Below are 18,507 nucleotides of genomic sequence, written 5' to 3' on the forward strand. Positions count from 1 at the left end.
CTCCGCTCAGCCGCCGTAGCCGGGGCCTCGCGCCGCCCGCTCCGCACCCATTTAACGCCCCGCGCGCAGGCGCGTCGGGCGCGCGCGCCGGGGGCTCCCCCGCCTGCCGCCTGCCCGGGAATGGGCGGCGGGAGGCGCTGACGGCGGCCGGGCTGCCCTCCCGCCCTGCGTCATCGCCGCCGGCCGCCCCGCGGAACCGGCGTCTCGCCCTGCGAGCGGTGCGGTGGGTGAGGAGAGGCGCGGGGCTCGGCGAGGGCCTGCAGGCAGTCTGGGCGGGCAGCCCTGCGGGGGAGGCGGCCACCGGCGGGATGCGGTGCGCGCCATGTGCGGGGCGGCGGCGGGATCGGCGCGTCCCTGTCCCGGCACTGTCGCTGTGTCCCAGTCTCGCCTCAGGGGCAGCGCGGGGTCAGAGAAGGGCGGGAAGCGGCGGGGCGATCGCGACTGACATGGCCTGGGAGCGCGCTCGGCGGGCGCTCCCCTCGCCCCGCGCGTTCGCCGTGGTCACGGCGGGCTCGGGGGGGCTGCCCGGGAGCGGCCCGGCTCCTGCGGCTGAGGGGGGCGGTCCGGCCGAGCCCGCGCCGCTGCCCAGCCCGGCAGTGTGAGCGCAGGGTGCCGGTGTTCTCAGCCCGCACCGGGCTCCTGTCACGTTGGAGTCTGGCGTTCTGTGGGATAGCAGGACTAGGTTGGTGCAGTGAGCGGAGCAGCTTATGCGAGGGCAGCGGAAAAGTCTTTCAGTTTTTGCTAATGAGGAGCAGACATTGTTTTCAACATCATTTCAAGGAATTTACTGAGCGAGATCGCCTGCTCCATTTGCCCGCAGCTCTGTCCCCGGCACTTGGATCCATTCTGCCATAGGAACCCAGCGGGGCCATAGGGTTTCCAAACACCTTGGGCAGTGAGGTCTGTGTAAGAAAACGGATTTCGTGTAGCATCTGGTCAATAAGGTGTTCTCTTCTCCGATCTATAATGAAGTTGAATACCAGAATTAAAGTCTGGTTACCTGTGGAATGAGAGAAATAAATTTCTCACTTTTTTTCGTGACTAAGTGCTGCATTATTAATGAGACAGCACTGCAACTATTGCCAAGTCTCTTGAAGCCAGCAAGTACTTTCCAAACAAATACACAGGGAGACTCCATAGCAACCAGTGGGCCACTAGCCTCGAGCTGAGTGGTTATTATGAGATGCTGTAGGCTTTGAGACGGCCTGAGCTACTTTGTGTTTCACTGTCACCTTTGTGCCCGTCGCTGTTGTGAGCTAAACCAGGCTTTTTGGCTACCAAGGCACATCTGCCACAGGTGCCTGTTACAGCAGAAATATCCAGTGGCACAGAAGTGGCAGAACAGTTTTTTCTCAAGTACAGCAACAGCTCCCTGCCGCGGCCGTTCAGCCAGCCCCTTTTCCTGCCCGTGCTCGGTAAATCCCGGTCACACCGGGGCTGTTCCCGGGGCCGGGACAGCGCTCGGCCCCGCCCCGCCGCACGGGGGCGCCCTGCTCAGGGGCCGGGCGGGGCGGGGAGAGCCCGCCCCTCATGGCGGGGCCGCCTGAGGCGCTGCTGGTTCTTCCCTCCGCTTCTCGCCCGTTTGCCGTGATTTCCCCGCTGCTTTCCGCCCGTCTCGGGTGCCGGTGCCGCATCCGCCGGTGCCGGGATCCGTGGCGCCCCCAGCGGGGCAGGGGCGGCTGCCGCGGCCCTCACGGCGGGGCTGTGGAGCAGCGTCGTGTGGGTCTCCAGTGTTTGTCCATCAGCACGAAAAGTGCTCAGGGTACAGTTACCTGCTGAGGGCAATCTCGTGCAGTAAAACTCCAGAAAAATCTTGTAGGGTTTTGTTTTGGTGTTTTTTTAAAGATGGTTTTGTTTGCCTTTGGTGTTGGGTTTGTGGGTTGTTTTTTTTTGCGGGGGGGGGGGCGTTGGGTTTTGGTTTGTTTGGTTTGGTTTGTTTGTTTGTTTGTTTGTTTGGGTTTTTTGTTATTTTTTAGGGGTTTTTTTGTTTTGTTTTTTTGGAGGGTTTTTTTTTGCTATTACACCCTAACCAATGCTTATAGAAGAATCCACTTTGGGCCTCACACTTTAAAGGAGATCCCCGGCCATAATTCCAGGTGCTTTCACAGAGTCATATTTTTCCTGGGAAGTTACAGGGTTCCATGCATAGGGATGTTCTCAGTGGAGCTAGGTGGAACTCATTGTTGTCTTCATTTCTGAGTGCTTGTGAAGGAGAGGAACATAGTATTTAAAAAAAAAAAAACAGGTGAAAAGGAATCAGCTGCTGATGGTGTCACTCTTGGTTAATAGTTTATTTTTAAGTAGGAGCACATAACTTGGAGTAGTTTACTTTTTACAGCACCTTTCTAGCACACTTTTGTTTAGGTGGGCAGAATTGCTGCCATAGGATTCAAATGGTTATAACTTTATTACCATTAGATTAAGCTAGCACAGTGTTGCTGAGACACACAGATGCTTTTCATGTTAAACATCTGGAATTGCAGTCTGAGTGGAAATCATGTCATTTCTATGATACAGACTGCATTTAGCATAGATCCATTGCTGGATTCATCACAAGTAACAGGCACCAATTCATGCTTTGTCCACAGTTAATAAACAACATTGCAGAGCAGAAAGTGCATTTGAGCTGCAGGCTTGGAACTACAGTGAAATTGAGAGATTCAGGGGGAGGTAAGCAGTAATAGGAAGCCACTATGTTAAAGACTTCAGCTGTAATTTATTTTATATTTATGACATCTTAAGATTTCCGTGGGACAGAAGAAGTTGAGTTACTCTCACAGAAGGGCTTATTAGTCTCTATGGAACTTTGTTAGTTCCTCTTCAAAGCAAAGTAAAAATCTAAAAAGCACCTAACTCCCAAAGTGATCATGAAACACATCTTTATGTGAGTTTACATTATCTTTACATTTACTTGTAAAACTGATGTTCTTGAGCTTGAGGTACTGCACTGGAACATAAGGTACTTGGACACAGCTGTTGGCCCAAGCACAGATTTACTCCATCTTAGTTCTCTTATTCTTCCCATGCTTTTGTTTCCTAACTTTAAAAGGGAGAAATGATCCTTCTTCGACTTTTATTTTTCATGGTCACTTGCCATAAATTTTGGGGGACATAGGCTGTCATCATTAAATATATGCAGCACATAATAGTGTTCCAATTAGAGAAATAATCTGTTTCCAAGTACATATGTTGGAAAATCCCTAGCTGCTCTCACACCTTAGGCTTTCATACCAAACTTCCGCATGTTTTACCCAGGTTTGATTGTTTCAGTTCCTTTGTGTAAGGCTGTCATTGCCTGTGGTCAGACCAGGTTTATCTTTGGGGCAGCTGAAATAGTTTCAAAGGGAGTTGGGCCTAAGAGGTGTGTACAAGAACTTGTGCTGAAGACTGTTTTGCAACAATTTTCAAGTGCCTGAAACTCCTCTTCAAACGTGCATAGAGTTGCCTTAGAGTTGCCTTAACTGCACATCTTGATGTGAAGAGAAGTATTTTGTGTGCTGGACAGGGCCTACCTCTTCCAGAAAACATTCAGGTAATACTTTATAGAAAAGAATTTCTTACACAAAATACAGGTCTTGTTTTCTTCCATTAACTTTTATTTTTAACTCTTTGCAGCCTGCTGGAACAAGCCAAAAATACTGTCTTTCCTCCCAGTGATTTGTATTTAGTAGTGGTTATTCAGCTGAACTTTTGAAACTTGCATTCTTCCAGTCACTTAGTGAAAACAACATTTTTTTTCTGGCTGCAGCCATGTTTTCCCTAGCTCAGTTCAGGAGATCATTAGGGTGAGATCTCAGATTATCCTCTTCTGTGGCCTCTTCTGGAACTCAAGAATGTGTTTGTGTTTCTAATGTGCAAATTTTCAGGGTGGTGGCAGCATTTGTTTTGGGAAAGAAGCTTCAATGGAACCGGTGCAGCAAGTTTTATCTGCATAGGTTTTTTTTTTTATCCTTGTTTTCAGAAAATTACCAAGAAAAAATATTTAGAATTCATAAAAACACACTTGTTATTTTTCAGATTAGAACCACATGTGAAAGTAAACTGTGTGATAGAAAAATAGGCCTAATTTTGTTTTTTAATGATTAATATGTAAAAACAGGAAGAGATTTTGAGTTGTTTTTTTCTGAGGAGAAACACAGTTAAAATATGAACAAAACTAGGAAAGAACTAGTTTCTAGCTAGTAAAAGAGCAGTTAATGTTAAAATGGAAATCTCACTTCAGTTCACTGGTGCTCAAGAGAATTTATCAGCAGTAGGCAGAATACCTTGATATGTTTGAGACTAAAAGGCAGAAAACCACAACCAGAGCTTCTCTCTCAAGACACCCTGTGTGCACACACAAATGCATTTCAGTGATTTCTCATTTCAGCTTTAGAGGAGAAAGGAGTTGTCTGTGGCACTGAAATGTATCTTGCTGCTTGTGTTGGGGAAAGTTTAAAATTCCAGGTACTGCAAAACACCTGATAAAGAAACAATAAATGGTTTAGCATTTCACAGCTGTCATGTTCTGTGTTTGATTAGACACCTTTGTTACAGACCAAGCTATTGAAATAATGCCACTCCTTTGCAGGTAATACAGTTTTCCACAAAATATTTCTTCTTTCCTTTAAAGTTCAAAATCCCTGATGATGGATGAAATCCAGCACCCACCTGAGCATCAAGTTCATGCAGCTGGACAATCTGTTGCTCCCCTGTCTGCAATACATGAATTTCAGGACAGAGGTCATGACAAGCCAGGTCAAGATGGGTATACCCAGAGTCAAAGAAGAATGTTACAAAAATTCCAAAGCAGGTGACAAGTACAAAACATATTTTTCAGTAAGTGGAGCAGGGGATCAGACCTGGAAGTGTCTGGGTTCAGTGGTACCAGTGCAGGGTGCAGCAGAAATTTTAGTTCATGGCCATGGCAGACAGTTCTGAGGATGCCTTGTGGTATCTTGAGGACAAGGATTGACAGTCAGATTTCATGTATTTTTTACTTTGAAAGGCAGATTTAAAAATGGCTATTTAACAATATTCTTTGATACACTGCCAGGTGTCATGATTTCTTCTTGCTCTCTTCTAGAGTTTTTTATTTGCTTCTTTTGTTTGTTAAAAGAGCCTTGACAAAGGTGGGATGTAATTGTGTAGAGACTAAAAGCCCATCATTGGCTGAGCAGCTCAGACCTACTGAAAGAGTGAGGCCCCCCTTCCTGGCTGTGTGCTTTAACCAATTACCTGGTGAAGGTAATTACCTTGGTGCTTGCTGGGGCCCTCCCTGTGCCAGCTAACTCTGGAATCCATTGGGGAAAAGAGGGGAAGGGTGGCAGGGTCACAGTAACACATGAGTGAGCTGAGCTGGTGCTGGGAGAAACCTGTGGAGAGGTGGAAGTGCTGAGGGGAGGTGGGAAGAGGGAAGATTGGCTGCCTTCAGGGAGGGCCAAGCATTAGATGGGCTCAGGTGTTCTGGCTCAGCTGGTTCACGTGGGGGAACAGTGATGTCACACCCTGAGACCTCAGAAGGGGCTCCCAGCCAGCCAGGGCACCCTGCTCAGCTGTGCTGCTGGCTGGAGCAGGGCTGCTTGGGAGGCATCCTGGCTACCCAGCATTCCTACAGGAATACATCCCAATTCAGGTTTTGCACTGATGCTTGGGCCTCTTAATCCTTTCTGAAGTGCTGTGTTACAGGTACTAATTTCAGGGTCTGAATATTTCATATATGCATTGATCTCTGAAAACCCTTACTTTTATTACTGAGCTAGAATAAAAATTCCTATTTACACTACTCCCTGGGAATTTGCAGAGGAGGAGTACAAAAGCAGCTAATCTTTCCTTGTATTCCAGATACCTAGCAAGGAAGTTTTTCTATCTGTGGGCAAAAATGACATTTGGACAAGTTCTCCCTTCCAAAGCCAGGTACATAAAATTACAGAACTCAAAAGTGGAGGTTTTTTGTTTGTTGTTTGTTTGGTTTTTGTTTTGCCTTTTGTATGTTTGTGGGGTTTTTTTTACCACTGGGCTAAGAGAGTACTGGCTGCCAAGAAAATATTTGTATGTATTTTGAGATCACTTGAAGATTTTCTTTGGGTACCTTTCTTGCTCTTGCTTTTTTTGTTTGTTTTTAATAATCATGGTTAAGCTTCTATTAACCAAATTAATAGGAATTGTGTTTCGATAAAGTTTGATCAGTAAGTGCATATAAATGATGGGATGTGACTGGGATACCTGCTTTAAATTTAACTATTTCCCAAAGTTATGATGACAGAGATTTCACAGACTATTCTGAGTTGGAAAGGACCCACATGGATCATGAATTACTATTGTTTGCACTGTTGTTGTTAATGTATATCTGTGTATGTTTGGTATCTGTCTGACTTGGAAATACCTGTGGCAGATAATTCCTTTCTGCTGTCAGTGTTCTGTGAGCTGCTGGAACCCCATGCTTTGATATTCATTCCTTGTTTTGCATTAATTTGCATGTTAATTCTTGCTTGACCACACCCTTGGGAACTGCAGTAGTTCCCAGTGGGAAGACTTGCATCTGGAATAAGATCAGGTCCTCAGTCATTCAGTTCCATTTTTCTGTATCAAATATATTCTTTTTCTGCCTTTGTTGGAAGTTGGTCCTGTGAGCCTCACCACTCCTCCTGTCCCACCTACTGAGTTGGCACTACTTTGGCTATCAATTCTGCTCATGATGAATTTATTTTCTAAGGGAAATAGATTTTATAAAGACCAGCAAGGAGCACAAGCAATAATGAATTGCCTTTCTAGATTCAGAAGTCCCCAGTTCTCCATAGCTGTGATACCTCTTAGTGCATGTGCAATACTGTTCATACACCAGGTCCAAAAAATAACATATAGCTCATTTCTTTTTTTTCTTTTTTCCTTTTCTGCATGAGTGCTTGGAATGACTTAGCAGCTTGGCTCGGGGTAGGTGGCTGTAAATTGCAGCTTGTGAGAGCATAGATATATTTCACTGAGAGACCTCTAGGTATTCTTGGCCTAATTCTGCTGTTATTGCATGATAAAAACATCAGAGCGTTATAAAATCTGCTGTAGCTTTTGTATTTGTTTATATATATAAAATATTTTGTGTTAAAATAGCAAAGGACAAGATTAGAAAGGAAAATACATGAATTGTTATCTACTGTTCTGGTTGTTAGAGTAAAACACAGAACTGAGGACTAAAGATGTGCATAGGTCTCAAGTCAACTGATACTCTGATGTTTGACAGGTTAACAACATCTGTCTTTTATTCCTTTATGTGAATTATTTACAGTCAGTAGAGTGATTGCTTCTTGCACTGATTGCATGGAGTCTTCAAATCAAGTGTCACAGTAGGGAAGTGGTTTTAAATGCAATTAGATGTTGTTAGGCTAATCAGGCAAGCCTGGAGAAGAGGTGGTGTCATATTCATTGAAACTGATTTGTGGTCACTCTGGAAACCTGTATGACGTTTCTTCTGCCCAAATCTTTCAACTGTTTAGATGTTTCTATGATCAGAAGATTCTTCAAAAGACTTTTGGAGAGTGGAAGGAGCAGTGGACAGTTTGCAGAGAAAAGAAGCTCAGCCTGAGAGCAGACAACCATTACAGGTTAGTGAAATAACTTCCCTTTGGGTTGTGTAGGAGACATTTTCTGAGGGAGTTTTTAGTACCAGTGAGCAAGTTCCATCCATGGTACATCTAGGCCAAGAGCAATCTTTTCATTGCTTATTTTAATATTTCACTAAATGGTACTTTCATTTTTCAGGCATTTACTCCTTAATTTGATATTCAAGGCTTGGAGAACTTATGTATGCCAACAGCAAGGCAAGAGGAACAAGAATTATGTTGCAGAGTCTCATGGTAAGTGAGGAGATGGAAATGACCAGTGTCTGGGGACATACTGAGATGGGAGTATGCACAGGGAATTTTTTACCAGAATCTGTGTCCCTTGTGCCTGTTTGCACCCTGAGCTCCCCCACCCCGTGGTAGTGCAGTGCTTGCAGGAGCAGATGGCAGGGGGTTCTGTCATAGGGGTGTAGCTGTATAGTTATTTAGGGATGCCAGTGAATAAGCTTAAGAGCCTCTCCATCTGCTCTGGACTGCACTGGTAGTTTTTGAGCTGGTGGCTTGATTTTTGGTTGTTTTTTTGTATGGTTTGTTGTTTTTTTTACTTAATATATTTTCAAGTAGATGTTTTTTGATCAAAAGTTTTACTGGAATTCTCTATCAGCTGTTGCTATAGGCATTAGATAGTAATTCCCTGTGCTTTTAACAGCACTTATTTTATATCTATTGACTGGTCCTTCCAGCTTGTGTCTAGCAATTGAAAGAAGCCCAAACTTTTAAAGTGCCTTTGGTCTTACTGTGTAGGTTCTTTGCTCTGCCAGGGATTTGACTTAGAACTGTCTCTACTGGTAGCAGCTTTCCTGGGTTCAGGAAATGTTTTGCTGAAGGGAGTTGACCCTTGTTTCAAGAGGATACTGAGGTTTTGTTCTGTGCTGATTTGCAGAGGGGGTGAACTGCTCTCTTTGCACATGAACGTAGCCTCAGAATGTCCTAGAGACTGGCACCTTTGGACACAAACTGGCAGGCTGTCCAGAGCTCTTTCCTAATGAGTGAGGCCAGAGTATTTACAGCAGAAGCTGTGTGGTACTTGGTCAAAAATAGGAAAAGGTGACCTGTATCAAGGTAGGTTAATGCTGGATTCACAAGGAAATCCTAAAAAAGAAAAGTCTGGGGTTCCTTTATGTGTGCGTGTGAAGTGGCATGGAATCAATGAGAGTTTATTCTAATAACGTTGCTTTAGTGGTGTCAGTTGTGACAAGCCACCCTGCTGTGAGGAGAATATGCAGTGTGCTGCACTAAGTGGTAAACTGGAATTTGTGACACCACTTCTGTTTTTAGCTGCATGACCAGCCTGCTAAATAAAGTTGACTTGTTTCTGGTTCATTTCTCTGCTTGTAGGAGAGAATAACTCTTGAAAAGCAACTGATGAACTTGATCCACGTTTGTTTTTTTTTAACAAACCAAAGAGAATCCTCTAACTCTTACCCAGTAGAGTGTTACGCTGACTATTGTTGTGCAGTTATTTCCCCTGAGCACTGAAGACAGAGCGGTGATGGGCCATTGTCCGATAATTCACGCTGCTCTGCACAAGTGCTCGGACCGTGCTGTCAGCGATTCTGAGGCTTCTCGCTGGGACACCCTCGAGCAGAGCGAGGGTCGCTGTCATTTCAGGCTTTTCCACAAGGTGTCCCTGCAGGTTGAGGACACAGAGTCGGGGGCGAGCTGTGGTGGAGTGGTTGAGATTTGCCAGATGACAGAATTTAAGATGCTGCCGTTTTTTGTCATGCACAGCAAAGAGGCAAACTCTGCTCAGGACCTGGCAGCACTGGCTGGTTTATGTTGATGTTCAAAGGACAAAGCATGGGATGCAGGCTGTGGCACTGGCATTCAGGAGAAGAAGCTGCTTGAGGTAAGGGTGGAATACAAACAGGCAGAGAGGCACTGGGACTATAAGGCCTTGGCTGTTACCTGTGTTATGTTATCTTTTCCTAAAAGATAAAAAGTCACACCATGACTTCATTTGGTGTTTGATTTTTGTTTAAGAATTCTTTTGCTTTCTGGGATTTGTGAGTTCTTCTGGCACATCCATAGCCTGTGAATTTAAGAGAGATTTTTACAGCAGCTTGCCAATGCCTGATGGAGCCTACAGGAAGGCTGGAGAGTGACTTTTGCAAGGACATGCAGTGAGAGGACAAGGGGGAATGGCTTTAAGTTGAAAGAGGGTAGATTTAGATTGAATTTTAGGAAGAAATTCTTTACTCTGAGGGTGGTGAGGCACTGAAATCTGGAGATTACCCAGAGATTATGTTGATGCCCCATCCCTGGAAGTGTTCAAGGTCAGTTTGGATGGGACTGGGAGCAGTGTGGTAAATGGAAAGTGTCTCTGCCCATGGCAGGTGATTGGAACAAGATGATCTTTAAGGTCCCTTCCAACCCAAACCATTTGGTGGTTCTTTGAGAAGATTGTTGTTCATGCCTTTTTCCAGTCAGATGAAAGTGATTTTTTGCACCAAATGATGGCACCTGTGTTTGAACTTGTCTGTAACGTTGTTTTGGCAGCATTTCATGGGCAGTGTGGAGAAGACAACACTACCAGAAATGCACTGGACATAAAATGAATATTTTGGCTCTGCAGCACTGGGCCCAGAGCCTGCAATTTCGAGTAAGTCTCAGGAGCTTCAGCTACTGCCATTTCTAATGTTTAAGTTGCACACATGTGAAAATGTTGAAAATTGCAGTACTAATGATGGAATATCATATCAGGACATGGGGAAATGGAATGAAGCTGTGTCAGGGCAAGTTTTGACTGGGCATTAGGAAAAGGATCTTCCTGAGAGGGTGGTCAGTCCCTGAACAGACTCCCCAGGGAAGTGGTTACAGCACCAAACCTGTCAGAGTTCAAGGTGCATCAAGTCCAACTTCCTTCTTCTTGCAGCACTACTTAAAACTAAATCAGATGACTGGGAGTGTTGTCCAGGTTGATCTTAGCTGAAGTGAAAACAGCATGGGCTTCTTTTTTTCTTTCACTGAAACTGTGGCTTTTTGTCCATTTCATTAAAAAGAAAGGATGGTATTTAATTTGACCTGCACTGTAAGATGCAGCAATACTGTTTTAGGGCAGCATTCTGCTAAGGAAAGAAACTTGTGACTTGGGAAGTCTTATAGTATCTCATTATGGGATTCCCTTTTATATGAAAATAATCTGAAAGAAAACCTGTTGGCAAAAGTATTATATTGGTCTTTTTAATGGGAAAAAGTGTGACAGTATTTAAAAGAGTGAAAAAAATCTTTGACTTTTTCTATGCTGACATTCCTTTGGTGTTTGTTTGGGTTTTGTTGGGTTTTTTCCCCTTTTTGGGGGGGTAACCTCATTGCACATGGCTTTCACCTTTAGAACTTAAATGGAATTTCTTATTGCATGTGTGTTCTTCCTCTCCTCCTCTTTGTTCTACTTCCCTAATCTTGTCTGGCTTTTCCCCTTACTGCCCTTGCCCCTTAATTGTTCCTTCAGGCTTGGTTGCAGTGGCGAGAGCTGTATTTACACACCCAGGATGAAAAGCAGAAGGACACCAGGGCAGTAACTCACCATCAGCACTGGGAACTGAGGAGATGCATGGGAGCATGGCTGGGATACCTGAACCTCCACAGAGTAAAGAAATGCCAGAATGGTGAGTGAAAGTGGGGAGGTGGGACAGAACAGGGCTCACCCCTTTGCTGAGGGCATGGTGGTGGCTTTTTCTGTTCTAGGAAACACTGCAATGTCTCTGCCCACCCAGGTCATGAGATGCAGCTTGGGCTGTACACTGTGACAGACCTGGCTTGGCTCATATGCTGGATTGTCAGGAAAATCAGCTGCTTTCCACAGGATTTAAAAGAAAATGTTCTGTAATTCCCTTGGTGAAAACGTGCATATTCTTGGATTTTGATTGAGATATCTGTGAGAAGGATGTATTCAAGACTTTGATCAGTCAGTCTGTAGATTTTCTTGATAATCAGTCAAATCACAACTCCTATAGGATGGTAAAGGCTGTTACACCAGTTCCTTTGTCTCTTCCCTTGAAGAGTTCAGATATTTGTATGAATTGCTTTTTGATTGGTTGCAGTGGAAAAGAATCTAGCTTGGATGTGTAGGAACTAGTAATAGGAGTATGCTGAAATGTAAGCAGGTTTGAGTATGCTGCACAAGTAATACATGGTCCTACCTTCCCTCTCTGAAGTCAGCACAGCAGGTTACTGCTTTAAAACTGCCTTTGTGATCAATAGGAAGAATGTGATCTCTAGCTGAGAGTCAATGTGAATTCTTGTAACCATTTCTCAGTGTCAGAGCTCATGTCACTTGTGAGCCAGTGGCTCAGATGCCAGGACCTCATCTGATATGAGTGATCCTGGGACAGAACAAGCCATGAGTGATTTGTGTTTGTCTTGCAGAGCTGGCCCAGGAGTTCCACCAGAGCAGGAGGCTCCGGAGCTGCTTCTCCCATTGGCAGCTGGCATGGGAGGGCAGGAGAAGAATGCGTGCTCACGGGAGGGACCTGGAAAAACGAGCAGCAAGGATGGCCTTGTGGAGAGCCTTTGCACACTGGAAGCATTGTATCCAGCCTGGATTTAGTCCCCAGCAAGGCCCTGTTAGGAGCATTCCTGCAGGGGAAGATCCAGTTAATAAGCAGGAACGTTGTGCAGTAGCCTGAGTGACAATTAACATGTTGTCATTATGTGTATGTAATGCCACACTAACAATTCATTAAACTGTTGTAATTACAGTGTGCTAGCAGCTGTATAAGAGTATATTAGAGCCTGCAGAAGATAATTTATGGGTGTTACTTAAGAGTGAAGCAGAAATACATTGTAATAAGCCAGCAAAATCTAAAAGTTTGACTGTAGTCAAAACTTCTGCAGATAAGAGTGCTGGATGTTCAAACATTGGAGAAAATTTAGATGGAGATGTAGTGCCCCTCTGTGGGGGAAAGTTGTTCTGTGTAAAGCATACTTTAACTCAGTGACAGATGTTGTGCTGTGTGTGGAAGAGGCTCAGCAGTGTGAGCTGGCTGAAAAGCACTACAAGAGTCACCTGCTGGTAAGAGCACTGTTATGTGCTGGGTGTGAGGGGCTGTGGGTGTCCCTCTAGCACTGATGGTGGTGAGCAGGTGTTGGGTGGGAGATACACCAGGTTTCTAAATTCCTATTTATTCTGGAATTTGCCTACTGAATCCAAATGGGGAGACTGTGCTGATCTTCACTACTGGTGAAGTAGGTTCATCTTGAGGGTGTTGGGTTACCTGCTCCCTGCTATTCCACGAGATTGCCTTACCCCTTGATTTTTTTTTGTTGTGCTGTTTGCTACAAGAATTAATTGTTCTTCTCTGCAGTAATGTGTGCATGCTGCTTTTCACATAAGACCAAAGATAGCTTGCTGCATGTTCAAGTAGTTGATGTTTTGGGGGTTTGTTTAGGTTTTAAGGGTTTTTTAAAGAAAAAATAAATCCCTGAATGCTATCTGAAAGGTGGGCACAAGCAAGGCTCCAGCTTTTTGGAACTGAACTATTTTCAAGGTTGGATCAGTATAGGTCATTAAAAGAATACCAATAAACTGGTTTGGATTGTGAAGTGAAAACAATAGTGATTATAAGAGCAGGATGATTAGTGATTTGAAGTAGGATGCTCTCATAATGCTGTTTTACCATTTTCTGCCCCCACTCAAGGGATTGTAGGATTGTAGATCAGTTCTAAATTACCTGATTTGGATTACAAATGAAAGTTGTGTTTATTTCTTGTGGTTACAGGAACTTGGCCTCAAGGGTCTTCGGCAGAATGTCCTGGACACTCGTCTTCAGCGAATGAGAGCAAATCTGTCATCCTGTCAGCATCGAGTTACTGTGAGTTTGACTTTGGTTCTTGTGTCACTTTGTCTTCAGCTGTCCTATTGACCTCCACTGTCACCTACAAAGTGCTTTTTTATTACAGCAGTGACTTTTGTCTTCAGCTGTCCTATTGACCTCCACTGTCACCTACAAAGTGCTTTTTTATTACAGCAGTGACTTTTGTCTTCAGCTGTCCTATTGACCTCCACTGTCACCTACAAAGTACTTTTTTATTACAGCAGTGACTTTGTTCCTAAATACTGATAGCCACAGAAAATCTGTGTGAATCAACTGCCACTCTTAGATATGTTTAGTTTTTCATTTCCCTGTGTTTATGGTGGATTTTTTCTTTTACCAGAAAAACTTGTAAGAGGTTAAAAAGTTTGGTATATGAGGCAGTGCAGGAGACAACCATTGCAGTATGCAGTTTCATTAGGACTTTAAGAATTTATTTATTTGCATTCTTCTCCTCACTGGATATCTTTGGGGGGTTTTGTGTCTTTCTTATTTTACTTCAGGTGCTGCAGAAGTATTGGAACCGCTGGAAGTCCCGTTTGGAAGAGAAGGAGGAAGAACAGCAGCAGGCCTTAACAGCAGTGGCTCATGCCCGTTACAGGTATGCAGAGAAATATTGATACAGACTTGTACAGATGGGGAATCTGTGGGCCTTTGGTTCTCTTCTTAAGTATGGTAATACCTTTGAGGACATGACTTGATGGCAGCTGCTCTGACATTTTCTGTAATAATGAACAATCTGCATCTCCTGCTTCTCTCTGGAATGTAACAGGGAGGTTGGTTAAGCCTAGCTCTGAGTTTTATTTAGTCAGCTGACATTCATAAGACCAATATGTTTTCTGAAGGAATTGTCTCCTGTGTGCTGACATTTTTCCCTTTTGCTTGCCAGGAGAGTATTGATGAGACAGGTGTTTGACACATGGCTGCTGAAGACCTGCAAGCTGCAAGGGTATCGAATGGGGGAGAACAAGGTAAATTTAACTCTTGTATCTTGCTTAGGAAATAGAGGGGATCATTTCATAGTCATTGTCTGTGAATATGAGTTAGCATGAGATGGAGTTGGTGTAAATTCCCTTTTCCCTGGTGAGGGATCAAGTCAGGGGAAAGAGATTACAACCGATATTTATTGATCACCTTTTTTAAGTTGTTTGTTAATAATAGAAACAAGTTATTATTAGAGGATTGCCATTCACATAGTTCATTCACTTATTCCCTCACCCTGTAAAAGTGTGTGTGCTCTCTCTGTCTCACACAGTCTTATAGTTACTTTGTTGAAATAATAATAATACTACTAAATGACCAATCCCAGTCATTTAAGAAGTGCAAGGTTCTAGGTAGGTGTCCATAAAGTTCTATACAGGGCCCTTCATTTTTTAAGGGGGGTGTGTGTATGTATGTGTGTGTGTGTATATATATATATATATATATATTTGTATATAGTCCTGGAGTCTTCCCATGCAGCAGCCACTTTACATGCTCTCTTACAGAACTCCAAGTTGCCAGTAGCACGTGTGGGTGTCTTTGTGCAGATATGGCTCATCCTTGGTGGAGGGAGGTTATCAGTTCTTGTACATTCAACAGGACTGGTTTCTGGAACTTATCAGTCCTTAGGAGTCCTTCACATGCTATTTATCAGCTTGTGGTTTTCCTCTCTTTGGCTTGCTGTATTTTGGTGACAGCTCCTCCACCCACATGCACACAGGTACCTGCAGAGCACGTTACACAGCCTCACCACAGAGGGGCTTTGGTGGTGTGTCCATTGCTGTTCAAGCTCAGAAAACAAACATTGGACAGTTCTGTGCATGCCATCTTTAAGGAGGTGTTTCCTGTTGTTTGCAGCTGCCTGTGCTGTGCATTCATTGCCACCTTCCCTCCCTCCCTCCATCTCAGGCTGTGCTCCATTTCCAAGGGCGGCTCTTGCACTGCTGCTGGTCCTGCTGGCGAGGAAGAGCAGCCGCACGTCTGGAGGAGCAGGAGGGCTTGGCTCGTGCAGGAGAGCACTACAGTAACCAGCTGCTGCTAAAGGCCTTCTGTCTGTGGAAACAGAAGACTCAGGAGAGAGAAACAGAGTAAGATTTATTTTGAAACAGCAAATGATTTGGATTGGCTCTCTGGCAACCTACTTTGGAGAGCATTTAATTCACAATGGTGCTCACTGCTCACTCCTTTTTTGTGCTTTGGAGTCTACTAAGTTGTCTTTCAGTAAGTGAATTATTGAAAATAACAAATGTGGACTCAAATCTGTGCTGGAAGTGTCCAGTAACATGGATTGCATTGTAGGACAAATAATTATTTTTCTTATAGGAGGCTCAAGGAGACAGAAGCGTTAAGATTTCACTGTTCAAAGTGTCTGCAGCAGACTTGGAACAAGTGGAGAGAGGTGAGAGAGTTAGCAGATGGCAAAGAGCATGAGCCTTCCTGTTACTTGAATTGCTTGTATTCATATGGCTAGAAGTTGAGTTGTTTAAAATAAACACTAGTCATTCCTAAGCTCTCCTCCCTTTTCATGTGGATAAAACCAGTTTGGTGTATGGGTGGAACAGGAACTGTGTAGAGAGAAGAGAGAATTCTTTTTGTTCATGTATGTAGATATGATGAGAATAGGAATATGGTTTAGATGTACCTGGGGATGTAATCAGAGTTAGTGTGATGTAATTGTCCCTGCCCAATACTAGATTTGTCCTTCTCAAAAGTTAGAAATTTGCATCCTGTATTTGTGTCACAGGATGTCACAAACACAGAATACTTTCATGTGTGCCCCTTTTCCTTACCATGATATGAGGTACCAGATGTGCTTTGCAGCATGTCTTGAAAATCTATGAGAAATTTTATAGTTGGAGCTGCTATGTTGGTGCAGACCTGTTAACTTGAGTGGTTTACATCAGTCTTCAAGAGGATTCCTACAAAGGGCAGGAAAAAAAAGCACCTGAGCTGGGCCTTTTGGGGACACAGCAGAGTGCAGCACCAGTTTGAGTGAAAAGCTGGTACAGCAAGGTGAAGGATTGATTCTCCAGAGAATGGAAATGGTCCTTTTCCCTCCTCTCTCTGCCATTACTTGTTTTCCCTTCTTCATGTGTATATATCTTCTGTTTTTTTTCCATTTCCTCCCTCTAGTACGTGGGACATAAGCGTGAGAAATGGAGGAAGCTGGTGCAGGCAGACCTGCATTATCAACATGTATTGCTGGGCAAGACCTTGGCAGCTTGGAAGGTAGGATGGAGCAGCCTTTTGGAGGCACTTACCTGTGTGTGCTGTACCATTTCAGTGAGGGCTGAAGAGCTCCCACACTGCTTCATGGAGGCACACACACTCCACATGTGCAAGGTAGAATGGAGCTCTTGTATGTAGGACTGTAAGAGCTCTTGCATTGCTTTTTGGAGCAGAAGAACCAAGGTAATCTTGTAGCACTGGTCATTGGTGTATCACAGCTAGCATTAACTGTTGTGTAGTGACTGCTTGCTACAGCAAAGAAGCATTTGATTGCAGTGGGTTGTATTTTTTCCCCCTGTACTTTACTGCCAGTGCTACTTATGAGTTACTGAGAGTTGGTTAGATGCTAGTAAGAGTTTCTAGATGTTTCCTCTCCTCACAGGTGTTAACAGTTGAGGTAAATTTTACCTCTCAATGCTATTTTTTTTTCCAGATTTACCAACAAAACATACAGTGCATTCTGTATCAAGTAGCTGAGAAGGAGAAACATCACACTCGACTGCTGCTGCGGTGAGCCTCTGCCTAGGCAGCATGAGAGAAGTGACTGCACTGCAGTCAAATTCATTCCTTCTTTCACTGCCACCTCTGTAACTTTCTGAATGTTTGGTGCTGGGAGTGGACTCTGCCATGCCTTGCTGTTTCTTTGCATGAAGATCATCTAGCTAAAAGAAATCAACCTCTTCCTGTTTGCTATCTGTTTTCTTGAATATTTTTTAAATTTCTGTTTAGTCCTGGAAAGTCATCAGACAGCAAATGGTATTAACTACATCTGTTATGGTATTAAAAGAGCCTGGAAGATGCAGAGCCTATTTTACATTACAGTGAGGAGAGTGATTAAAGATATTATCACATTGCATTGGTTGTAGTTATTTAGTTGCCTTATTTTAATGCTATACTGATTGGCTCAGCTGAAACTGCTGATTTCAGACTGTGTTCTGTTTTGCTCTGCCTTCTCTTCAGCAGAGACCTGAAGGGGCAGAAGTTGATTTGCACAACTGAGTTTATAGATGCAGCTGCTTTTTGTTCTCTTGTGAGTAGGAAGGTGCCAAATGAACAAGTGAGAATCATTCTTAATGGGTTTTATTTTTAACTTTTGTGTGTATTTTTGCCTTCAGAGAGGTGGTGTATACGTGGAGAGAAAATGCTCATGCTCTTATACATGAATCTGAGGCAACTACTCGGGCAGATGAGCACTACAGGAGAGCAATCCTGTCAAAGGTAGGATCTGTACAGCGGGTGCCAAGGTCTCAGTACAGCTGCTGGTTCAGGCAGGGGTCAGATAATACAATTAGAAGGACCAAAAGCTTAAATCTGAGAGCCACTACTGAGAGAGATCTGCAAAGTGGGAGTCTCATCTTGTTTTTACAGGTGTCTCTGAAACTTGTCTCTGTAAGCTCGTGGGTTTTTCTCTTCCTTCTTCTCATTCCTTAGAAAGAAGGAAAAACCAGTAGCATGATACAAGATAGTAATATTGGTGAGTGGGGCAGGGAGGGGATGGATGAAAGAGAACACCTTGAAAATGCCAAAGGGACCCTCTGAAATACTTCTGCATTTAATTTGTAGGAAATTCAGTCTGCTGAGCCTTATGTGAAGAATGAGGTGGAAATGGTTCTGTTACAGTGATGGGGGAGTACATTGTGTCCCCTTCCATTGCAGTGCCAGTCTGTGTCCCAGCTCCTGTTTGCATTGTACCCTCAGGTGCTGCTGCAGTGGAGAGACACAGCCTGGCTACGAGCGTGTCACCGCCACCTGAAGGTGACAGCTGTGCTGGAGGCCAGAAAACAGCTGGATTTAGGTGAGCTGATATAGATGCTGAACTATCAAAAATCCTCACTGTCTGTGAATGAGCCACAGGCAGTGTGTTGTGTTATCTGTACAGATGAGGTGAC

The 18,507-nt window shown here is 44.0% G+C and overlaps 1 protein-coding gene across 8 annotated transcripts in view; it reads left to right on the plus strand.

Annotated features, from left to right (window-relative positions):
• Positions 1-58: 58 nt before the first annotated feature.
• The window catches only part of SFI1 (SFI1 centrin binding protein), a 31,009-nt gene continuing 12,560 nt past the window's right edge, over positions 59-18,507 (plus strand). For 2 of the 8 annotated variants that reach the window (XM_077187860.1, XM_077187858.1), the window contains exons 1-18: positions 2,015-4,792; positions 5,824-5,895; positions 7,470-7,577; positions 7,735-7,829; positions 9,327-9,444; positions 10,095-10,197; positions 11,047-11,203; positions 11,964-12,125; positions 12,539-12,609; positions 13,316-13,408; positions 13,912-14,009; positions 14,298-14,379; positions 15,248-15,477; positions 15,713-15,788; positions 16,523-16,618; positions 17,052-17,128; positions 17,734-17,836; positions 18,317-18,413. In XM_077187860.1, the coding sequence (XP_077043975.1) occupies positions 4,626-4,792; positions 5,824-5,895; positions 7,470-7,577; positions 7,735-7,829; positions 9,327-9,444; positions 10,095-10,197; positions 11,047-11,203; positions 11,964-12,125; positions 12,539-12,609; positions 13,316-13,408; positions 13,912-14,009; positions 14,298-14,379; positions 15,248-15,477; positions 15,713-15,788; positions 16,523-16,618; positions 17,052-17,128; positions 17,734-17,836; positions 18,317-18,413 (2,005 nt within the window). In that variant the 5' untranslated portion in view covers positions 2,015-4,625. Of the gene's footprint in view, positions 228-2,014; positions 4,793-5,207; positions 5,227-5,823; positions 5,896-7,469; positions 7,578-7,734; positions 7,830-9,326; positions 9,445-10,094; positions 10,198-11,046; positions 11,204-11,963; positions 12,126-12,538; positions 12,610-13,315; positions 13,409-13,911; positions 14,010-14,297; positions 14,380-15,247; positions 15,478-15,712; positions 15,789-16,522; positions 16,619-17,051; positions 17,129-17,733; positions 17,837-18,316; positions 18,414-18,507 lie in introns of those variants that run through there. The other 6 variants (XM_077187857.1, XM_077187855.1, XM_077187856.1 and 3 more) reach the window with 6 other exon arrangements.

The sequence above is a fragment of the Agelaius phoeniceus genome, chromosome 18 (genome assembly GCF_051311805.1).
Source record: "Agelaius phoeniceus isolate bAgePho1 chromosome 18, bAgePho1.hap1, whole genome shotgun sequence".
NCBI lineage: Eukaryota > Metazoa > Chordata > Aves > Passeriformes > Icteridae > Agelaius > Agelaius phoeniceus.